This window comes from Phaethon aethereus, assembly GCF_964289735.1.
Source record: "Phaethon aethereus genome assembly, chromosome: 1".
Lineage (NCBI taxonomy): Eukaryota > Metazoa > Chordata > Aves > Phaethontiformes > Phaethontidae > Phaethon > Phaethon aethereus.
Window position 1 is genome coordinate 174449713 of NC_138575.1, and position 10984 is coordinate 174460696.

The 10984-nt window shown below is 44.0% G+C and overlaps 1 protein-coding gene across 1 annotated transcript; it reads right to left on the reverse strand.

Moving 5' to 3' along the window:
• Positions 1–1689: 1689 nt before the first annotated feature.
• On the reverse strand, positions 1690–10441 carry CLN5 (CLN5 intracellular trafficking protein; the record flags this gene model as incomplete). The annotated part of the gene is made up of 4 exons (XM_082014475.1): positions 10071–10441; positions 8001–8166; positions 5436–5661; positions 1690–2201 (listed from the first exon to the last, which is right to left on the reverse strand). Exons 1-4 carry the CDS (start codon positions 10178–10180, stop codon positions 1690–1692), a joined length of 1014 nt encoding a protein of 337 aa, XP_081870601.1. The 5' UTR covers positions 10181–10441.
• Positions 10442–10984: the final 543 nt, after the last annotated feature.

Sequence of the window (10984 nt, forward strand, 5' to 3'; positions counted from 1 at the left end):
CATCAACAAGAATGTACCTTCTGAAGACAGGCTTGTTTCTCCCCTTTGTCTTCCCTAGTGCCTCCTGGATTACCTTCTTGGTGCGTAATCTAAAGAAGCTGAACCTCAACCAGTCAAAGCAAGGGCTTGTGACTTTGGCTGCAAAGAGTAAAATCTTTCAAGTTGAGGTAGAAGATGAAGCTTCACATAACAGTGGAACTAATTAGCAGCTTTCCCCTGCAGAACAGAGGTGCTCTCATCACCTAATTCTTCTCACACTAGCGCTCATTCTTATCACATTACATGATAATGCAATTCAACTAATTAATTTTAGTGACTTTTTAATACAAGGTCAATTTTCTGCCACTCTTATGCTTTGAGTCAAATCACTGTGTACTCCCCTCTTTGGCTGCAGCAGACTATTAACTTGGCTCAAACCAAATGAAACTGCAGAGTTGGTTTCCTGTGTTACTACTTAGCCATGATACAGTAATAACCTCTGCAGGAGTGCTACTCATTCTGCAACTGGTTTAAAAAAAAAAAGTGAGCAGTGGACAGAGATGATTATGCTGCTGCAGGTGGTGTTTTTTGTGCAGAAAAGCCATTTTTGTCCAGAAAGCCAGCGTTCCCTTGGCTTTGGTCAGTTGGGTTTACAGGGAACTAGCTGCCAAGCTGCTCTAGGCAGAGCCAGGAACAGGATTAAAGGACACTGCAGCTGGCACAACACCATGACCACAAACATCACTGCCAGTAAGAGGCTGAAGCTTCTTTTTACAGGCAAATCTGTGATCATCACTGATTTTTAACTGTGACTTTGACACCCCACAAACTGTCATTGCTTCTTCCATGCTTTTTAAAGAAATGCAAAAAGAATATAAACATGACTTCTACGAAACCGACCTAATTGAAGCCTCAAGTAGACTTTAAGACAGGAGACTGCTAGAAGACTGCAGTTAGGCATCAAAGTTGACATCAAAAAAGGCTGTTTGCCTTCCATCTGTGCTAGAAAACTCACACACAAGTCTTAGGAAGAGCCACCTGTATTGTGTTTACAGTGCAGGTAAAGGAAGTGAAGTGGTGACAAGATACCACCCATGTCACCTTCTGATACATTCTCTGCCTCTTCCCACCCCTCTGAACACCTACTTCATGAACCAGAGAACAGTTCATAGGTCCCAGTTGTACAAGCCAAAGAAATACAGAAACATCAATCTAAGGCACACATTGAGAGAATTGGGCGCACCTAGGCACTCAGATTTGTTAGCTCCAACACACACATCAGGAGAGCTGGTCAGACCAGAAGGTCCTTGTAACGCTTGTGTCCCGTCTCTGTTGGTGGCCAGGTGCTATCTGCCACCGTGTAGCCACATATATGGAGAGTGCCCAAGACCAGAGCAGGTGGGCTGCCTCCCATTCACCCTCCAGCACTGCAGAGTTCAGTCAAGAGGAGCCACATCAGCCTACCTTCAGGCAGCAGGTGTCCATGGTCACACAGAAGCTGGCCAAGTCAGAGATGGTGAAGCATTCAGGAACGTATTATGCAGGTAATACGAAAAAGAAGGCATAGTCTTTCATGTGGTCTAGCAAAGCCTTCCCAACACAACTTTTACAGTTAGCAGTGAAACACAGAACACTAATACCATCACGGTAGCGCTCCACAATCCTTAGGATATTCTGGCATAAGGGCAAGTCTGGTTCTTCACTAAGCAATTACACACCGAAGGATGTTTTGCTTCCAATAGGTAAAGGGACCTCCTCATAAATTATTTTGAGATAAGGGAACTTCATAGGTAAAAACCAGTATTCCAAGTTGTAGAAGAGGTAAAACTGTTGATTCAAGATGACACGATCAATTATTTTTAAAAGATCCACAAAAAACTCTCCAACTGTCCGATGAGGTTTGAATGGATAGTAGAAGTCTCTTATAGCTGCTGCCAATGTCTTGTTTCCTAGAGGTCCAAAAATAGATGTTTCATTTCCCAAATAGATAGGTTCTCCACTGAACAAAATTATGCTAGTATAGTTTGTTTGTGTCGTCTTAAATACAGCTCCTAAGTCAGCTAGCTTCTGGTACGTTCTCAAGATAAATTTAGAGCATTCGTAGGAGTCAAACCATACTATAGATTGTTTGTCAGGACTTGCTTGAACTGTCCAGGTCTCATAGTAAATGCCAGTCTCATTGTCGTATTTTACCCATTTTGCCATTTCATTAAACATGGTTCCTATAAGAGATAAAAATAAGTATTACAGAGACAGGGTAACAAATACAGCACTCAAAATATTTTCCATCTATTTCAAGGTTTGTCTCCCTTCAAAAGTTTACCTACAACATTACCTAGCCATACAAAGGCACAAGGCTTAGGCTGGAGGGAGAAGACATACTTGGAAATCTAGTTTATTCAGTGGGTAAGTTATTTAAACTGTAATTCCTTTTTCTGCCCCATTTCCTGCTGCTATGCCAGAACATCCAAACATCAGAGAATCATGACACCTCTCATTTTGTTTTATCTGTGTAGACAAACAGGGCAGGTAGTACTATCTACAAGAGATGCTGACAAAATGCTCACCAGTTTCTGCACTTCCTCAAGTTTTGACTAAATTCAGCAAACCAGGGCAGAAGTTTTCATATCTCTCCACAAAAGAAACCTGTGTCACCTCAGACTGAGACACCCTGCCATTTTAGCAGTCTCTCAGCCAGCAAAGTTGAACTAAGCCAAACGATATGAGTGGGATGTGAAGACCAGTAAACTTGAAGACCTTGAGGATTTTTTTTTTATTTATAATATATGTTTGGAGTATTTGGGTGATGGTGATTTCACAGCTGGAAGAAGACAGGCATCTCTAATTCAGCTCATCTCTCTGATAGCTCCCTACAGGTGATGCATCTGCCTCTCCAAAATAGAGCTGAGGCACAGGGCTAATTTTCCTCCCCTTTTTTTTTTTCTTCTTTTTTTTTTTTTTTTCTTCTTTTTTTTTTTTCCCAGTCCTAGCACTGTACCTCAGCCTAGCCCTTCCCACCCTGTCTTTCTTCAGTCACAGCATGGGGTACAATCATCTATGATTCAGATTCATCTAGCACCTCACATTCATAGCATGACCAAATTCTGCAGATTCTTCTTGTGTAATACGTCAGAAGACACAGTGAAATGACAGCTTGCAATTGTGACAGCGTTCCAAGCCATGATCTCTCTTTAGCTGCAAGCGTCACTGCTGTGGGTACAGCAACTGTGCTTGGTAGCTGCTGAAAGATCGGCAAGATTGTTGCAAGGTGAGAGACTGGCAGCAGTTACCTTGCAGTTCAGGAGTGGGAGGCAGACAGGTCTGTGTCACTCACACCACCCTGCACACAACAACTGGCCTCTCACATTCTGAATTCACTGCAACGTTGCATTCATCAAGACCAATGAAGAGCACTGCATGCCACACATCCTCCTACCCAACAAGCTGCAAACGTCCAGGTTGCTGGATCTACTCTTTGTCAGAGAGTAAATACACCTCACACTGACTCTAAGGTAAGGCACGTGTGCAAGTTACTACCTCAGAGGACTAAAGTTCTGCACATTCACCTCCTAGGCTACCCCATTATAACTCTTCTTCACACTTAACAGCTTTTGAGCCTCACAGTAAACATAACAATCATTCTGTTTAGTGAAAATGTTGGATACTTTCTTTTTTAATCACCCATGACTTGGTTTAATAAAACAGCAAGTCACTAAATCTATATCAAGACCTGTACTTACTATACACCGTAGATGGGCTTGAAGCTCCCCTTTATCTTCTCCAGTTCCTAGCAGATTAGCTTCCTAGTGTGCATTCTATAAGGTATGTTACTGAAAACGATTTGTCTCTCCTAACAAGATTAAAATGAACTTAATATGACATTCTGACATTAATGTCTTAAAAATATTACAGGTTAATGCATGGCTCCATGACAATCTGTTGGAAGATGCCTAGACAATCAAGAAATCACTTTGGATATTCCTGCCCTACTTCCACAGAAGAAACATACCCCTAAGTAACATTAACCTGGCTGATGGCCTTTAAAAGAAAATGAGATTGCTTCACTGTGGTCTCTGACACTGCTGACAAACAGCTCTACAGGATCTCACAAGGGCATAGAGGGTGCAGTCATCTCATATGTTAAAGCCCTCTCCCACTAGATGGGATGCTTTTTTGCCTGCTCTGAAGGAAGCAAGTTCATCTCATGATGCTGTCCATCTGTGCTTGCATCCATTCACCCTCTTCCACGGTAACTTTCAGATTCCTGGTCAAATTCAGACAATTCAAAACTCTCAGTGATGCTACCTTCCTAAAAGTTTCATGGAATCAGGAAGAGAGAGAGATAAGGAGGACCATAACAATGCCTCCGCAAGGCATCAGTGTAACTTCACCCTTCTTCGGCATCAAATAATCCACACAGGCAGGAAGCATTAGAAATTCCACAACTGTATAAAAATATTTCACTTGGTATTCATACAAAAGAATCCAACCATAACAGGCATCTAAAACTTCTGTCATGAGCTACAAACTCACAGGAAAGCAGCTCCGCTTATTTCATTGCTTAAAGAACGGCCAAGAATTTCTTAGCAGCACTGGATAGATCTAGACACTGCATCCAGAAAAGCTGCTAAAGGTGGAAGCGGGCAAACATAAAGCACCACACCACACTAGCTGTAATCTGACTCTCCACTGTGCCTTGTACAGTATGCTAACTTCAGAGAGTAAGTGGTTTTGCTCACACAAAATGCAACTTCCAAGTCCGCAGGGGACTTTGTTCATAAGTCATTCACTGTATTACTATAGTAACCAACCAGATTTATTTAAATGACCTTTTTATTTTAGGATTTCAGTGTTCAGCACATACCAGGAAGCTATTCTGGTGATCATCTACGTATTTAGAGGTGTAAATCCTGGTTTTGTTCTATGACATATGACGGAGACCTCTTACTGGGGACATCTGCACAGTTTTTATGACACAAAATGGGGGAGATGGAAATAGAGATTAATATTTTTTATATTTTGAGGCTATTTCTAAATATGGCTTATTTATTTGCTCATTAATGTACACATTTTCACCATTTTTTCTCTCTCAGCAGTCATCTGCCACTTCACAATAGAAGGTTTTGTTTTGGTGAAGCCATGTGAAAAGAATCCATAACGGTTGCATATAAGTTGTTTTGCTATTTTTACACTCAAGGGACTCAAGTGTTTTTGTACAGCAACACCAAATGACCCTCATTTAAGAACTCTTCAGTGTGTGTTGTTCAAAAGGCAGCAGCCTCATACCCTTTCTGTATTAAAGAAAGTGCAGAGAGAGCATTTCAGATTGAAATTAGTATCGGTGACTAACACTGCAAATAACCTACAACACAAATTAAAAGATACTGCTTTACATGAAGACAAGGCTGTCTCTATATTTTATGATATTTGTACCATCCAAAGCATCTGAAATCTACCTGATATTGTGGTCACAAGAACTAAAGTTCCATTTTCCTTCCAGTGTGCATCATCTATTCCTTCAAAAAAGCAGGCAGCTCCCTGGTTGCACCAGAATGGTGCGTCCATGCCAGGCCGGAGATGCGGAAATGTGCAGTTCCCAAGCTGGAAGAGCTCATACCACTCCATTGTGTAGTTTTTGCCCGTTAGAGAGCTCTTGAAACCCACAGCATCATGCATAATTTTCTGCAAAAGCAAAAAAAACATGCCTCAAAAGTCAGAACTTTAACATAAAATTGACTTCAGCTTGACCTGTAGAGAAGATAAGACACTTGGGAGCTCTTGTGTAACAGAGGAGAAGGGGTTCCCGTAATATCCAACATTGGATTCAGTAGCACTGATGCACAACATATTAGACTGTTATCACACACATACTTTTATCAGTCACACTGTCTCCATGCTTGTCTATCCATTCATTGTAAATTCTGTTATTTGGAGACAGATACTTACCATCGAAACTCAAGCTTTTGAATCCTTAACCTCACATGGGTAGCAAAGACATAAAGGGCAGAACTGGGTTACCAGAAACAAATGTTAGTAATGAAAGCCACAAAAGGAATGAGATAAATATTTATTTTAAAATCTGTATAATAAATACATAAATTCAGCCCTAGTTTAACAATTGAGATAACTTTAAATACAGTTTTTTCCATTTTTTACCCTGCGTGCTTGGTTTTGATGTTGCTATTTCATGTTCATTAGTATTTCTTTATTCATTAGGGATCATCCTTTGAAGCTTAATTATGCGACTGCTATAGCTATAAGTATTACTAAAGTTGAGATTCTTCCATATTTGCATGAATCCATGAATGGAGACTTTAATTCAGTACTGATCATAACACTCAAGAGAGAACTGTAAAAGCAACCAACTCCCCATGATCCACCATTCTGACTAGCTAGCTGTCCACTCCTGACAGATACTCATGTTCATGCAAATATGTAAGTTTTTAACAACAGAAAAGTTAATACACTAAGTGAGCACTAAGCAGGTAGAGGGAGGTGATTCTGCCCCTCTCCTCTACTCTGGTGAGACCCCACCTGGAGTACTGCATCCAGCTCTGGAGCCCTCAGCACAGGAAAGACATGGATCTGTTGGAGCAGGTCCAGAGGAGGGCCACAAAAATGATCAGGGATCACCTCTCTGTCCTGGTTTCAGCCAGGATAGAGCTGGTTTTCTTCACAGAAGCCAGTGTGACACTGTGTTTTGGATTTGGGATGAGAAACTGTTGATAATGTGCTGATGTTTTGGGTTGTTGCTGAGTAGTCAAGGACAGTCCAGCTTCTTGTGCTGGCCTGCTAGCAAGGAGGTTGGGGGTGCACGGGGAGCTGGGAGGGGACACAGCTGGGACAGCTGACCCAGGCTGGCCAAAGAGATATTCCATACCATATAACGTCATGCTCAGTATATAAAGCTGGGACGAAGAAGAAGGAAGGGGTGGAGGGACGTTCGGAGTTATGGCGTCTGTCTTCCCAAGAAACCATTATGCGTGATGGAGCCCTGCTTCCCTGGAGATGGCTGAACACCTGCCTGCCCATGGGGAGTAGTGAACAAATTCCTTGTTTTGCTTTGCTTGCGTGCGCAGCTTTTGCTTTACTTATTAAACTGTCTTTATCTCAAACCATGAGTTTCCTCACTTTTACTCTTCCGATTCTCTCCCCTGTCCCACCGTGGGGGAGTGAGCGAGCGGCTGCGTGGTGTGTAGTTGCTGGCTGGGGCTAAACCACGACACTCTCCTATGAGGACAGGCTGAGACAGTTGGTGTTGTTGAGCCTGGAGAAGAGAAGGCTACGGGGAGACCTTATTGCAGCCTTCCAGTACTTCAAGGGGGCTTATAAGAAAGATGGGTGCAGACTTTTTAGCAGGGCCTGTTGCAATAGGACAAGAGGTAATGGTTTTAAACTAAAAGAGGGTAGGTTTAGACGAGGTGAAAGGAAGAAATTTTTCATAATGAGGGTGGTGAAACACTGGCACAGGTTGCCCAGAGAGGTGGTAGATGCCCCATCCCTGGAAACATTCAAGGTCAGGTTGGATGGGGCTCTGAGCAACCTGCTCTAGTTGAAGATGTCCCTGCCCATTGCAGGGGGGTTGGACTAGGTGACTTTTAAAGGTCCCTTCCAACCCAAACTATTCAATGACTCTATGATTCTATGATTTCATCTGACATAAGGGGACAAATAAATGTCTTTCTGCACTAGCACTGCATCAAGAAAAAGAGAGACACCCAAAATGTAATGGTGTGTGTATGCAAAATGCTCCTAATATGCAGCTCCAAGGAGGTACACATACAAACCCATCAAGAGTGCTGGTCATGCTCTTTTCTTTAGCTGTGCTGAATTCTGTAACTTCTGTTTGAAACTTACTGCTCTGTGGGTGTTGTTCTTATAGGTAGCTAGCTTACGTGCTCCAATACTCTTCCACACAAGCGTATCGCAACCTTACAGCTCCCGTTCTTGACACCTGCTGTTGAATTCAGCTGAATTTGCCACTACAACTTGTTGTTTAACAAACAAAACCACCACCTTACCAAATGTCCTAATAGGTCCCCATATTTGAATTCCCATACTGGAGCCTGTAATCGATACACTTCAATGACATCCTCTTCTTTCATAACAGGAAAGGCAGAGCCAGTGGGACAGAAGGTGTAACGAGCTTGGCAGTAAGGATCAGGTTTTGGACGGTAATCAAAGCGCCTGTGTTGAGAAAGAAGCACACAGAACGTTAAGCACAACTTCACGCCCGGAGTAACTGTCTCGTGGCTTCCTAAGGACTTGAGTGGGAGAGCTCAAGGGTACAGTCATCCCCAAAGACAGATTCTGTGATCCAGAGGCTGCAACACTTGGGGTTCACCACTTCGTAAGGCTGCCGAGATGCACGTCTGCAGAAACAGGACTTAAGGCTCGCAAATGCAAGTCATGTTGCATACAGTGCTGATAGCTAAGGAGTGGACATGATGCAGATTACAAAGGGGAACTTACACTTACAGAATCAGACACACAGATGCTGGGTAGAGGTTGGTTTGAGATCTGCCTCAAAAACATTCTCCGAACAGTTTGTCTGCACAAGGATTGACCAGTTTGCTCTGGGAAACTGTTCTATAGCAATAGCTCCCCAGATGGAGCTATTTTTACTCTAGAATACTGCCAATATCAGAAAAAAATATCCTATTTCTCTATGTCAATTTAGATAGAGGCCTAAGAATCTATGGTCACTGAAATCTGCTTACATATCACACCATATACAAACAGCAAAAAACCTTTCTGACAAGTCCTCCTTTCCCAATTTGCTTCAAATTCACTCACTGTATTTCACTTAAAACAAGGTACCTACATTCCTGTTACCAAGACAGACTGGCATATACAGCTTGCCCACAGCACAGCCTGAGAGTCTAACACACTCAGTTGCCCAGGGCTACTGAATGGCACAAATACCACAGTCACAAGATGACTCAGGGACATAGAACTTCCTGAACCATAATAAGGCCAGTAGCCCTGCTGAGGCACCATACATTTTCCCTGTGGGCTACTTCACCAAGCTTGCTGGGTACTTCAGCACGTCTACCCTTATTCTGTCCAGGGGAAGGGAGGGAGGAGAAAGAAAATTATGGCTAGAAAAAGAATATATAAAAAACGAAGACATATGGCAGCCACACATTTAAGATGTGCCATTTAGAAACAGTACTTAAGTTTTCAATTTCCTCTCCCAGTGCACCTTGTAAGTGACAAGAGGGTAACCAGCATGTTAAGAAACATTAAAATACCGTATTTCTGAGTGTCTCACACCAACAGGCTCATACTCCAATTCTGACCATCCCAAAACCCAGTCTTGCAACTACTTTAACTTGCTGGAAAACCCGACTCATGACTGCAGGATTGGCTCCTTCAGGGATCACCCGATACAAATTTAACTGCTAGGATTTACACGATAGGCTTTCAACACTTCAGGTGAGCATTAGATAGCAGTTAAACTGCAACACCTCCCTTCGCAAACAGCAAACCCACACAAAATACACACGCAAAGGTAGCCCTTCTCCTGAAGAGGCTCATTTCCTCAGCACAATCAAAGCCATAACTACTTGGTTCAGCAAAGTGCACCCCAACACCACCACGCCTTCTGGAGCTAAGGCAGCCCCAGAGCAGCAAAGGGAATTTTATACCATTTCAATAAAAGTATGAAGTAAACTTAAAATTTAAAAAATAAAATCCATCATAGCTCGACTACCTCATTGCAACTTTTTACTAAAACAGGAATTAAAGGAGCATCTTTAAAGCAAGCGCAGTTATTCCTGGGGGCAGAGCGAGCACTGCTGTAGGCCAGAGACGGGACACCCGCTCCCTTACACTTGTGAGCTAAATACACCGAATATCGTGTAAATGACGAATATCCCCGTGATTAAAAAGGGGAAGACATTCAAGTCCTTTACGGTCTCAAAATTAAATACACAAACAAAACCAAACGGAAGCGGACGGGCCTCGGCGCAGGCGAGCGGATAGGCGCAGGCAGCCGGGCTGGCCAAGCGGTCGGCGGTACCGGGCAGCAGCGGGGACGTGGCTCTCCCCCGCCCCGGCCGCCAGGCCCCCCTCCCCGCCTCACTCACCTGTAAGGCACCGGCCACCGCCGCTGCGGGAGCCCCTCCGAGAAACACGGCCCCCGAGCCGCCGCCAGCAACAGCAGGAAGAGCAGCTGGTATCGGCAGGCGGCGCCCATGGCGGCGCGGCCTGCAGCGCTGCGAGGCGGTCCCGGTGCTTGTGGCCGGGCAGGCAGGGGAAGCGGCGGGGCTGAGGGAGGCTGGGCGGGAAGGAAGCCGCCCCCGCGCCCGCCCACAAGGCCCGGGGCCGCCGGCGGGGCTCGCCGAGGGCGAGACCGCGCTACCTGCAGGGTCCTGACCAAACGCTTGTGAGGTTTTTTTTTCTCTTCCTGAGGAAAACCAATCGTGTGCTGTAATCATCCCTTAAAAACGACACTTGGCCGAACTACGACTTCAGTTTTCCAGAGGCTCAGACTGCTATGTGTTCTTCTGATTAAGATAAATTATTTTTTAAAGCCTGGTGTGCTGTTTCAAGCATTGCTTTGGAGCCGATTTAAAACACACATCAAACGCCCGTCCTTACAACCAGAATCCCCCTCCGGGTCTGGAGCCGGCACAATGAGCTGAGGCCTCACCAAATGGCAGAAAGGCTTTTGCTGGGACAAACTGTGTAGCCCTGAGCTGCCCAGAAGCCTTGTCTGAAGCCTTTTAGGGCTTCAAGCTATGTTTGTATACCCATCGCCATTTCAGAACACTTATTCAGGCTATAACAAATTATGGATTATATAGCAGTTTATTCTCTCATTTGTACAACAAACGCAAGAACTACCTTTAAGATGAACTCTGGCTAAGAGAAACAGTGAGGACAGGTTTGCCAGCAGCATCCCGGCAGTAAACATGGCTTTTTCCAGCTCTGTAGAGCTCAAAACCGACTATACTGGTGTCAGAGTCCAGGAGGGTAAGTTTGGTAGCTGGCATCATCA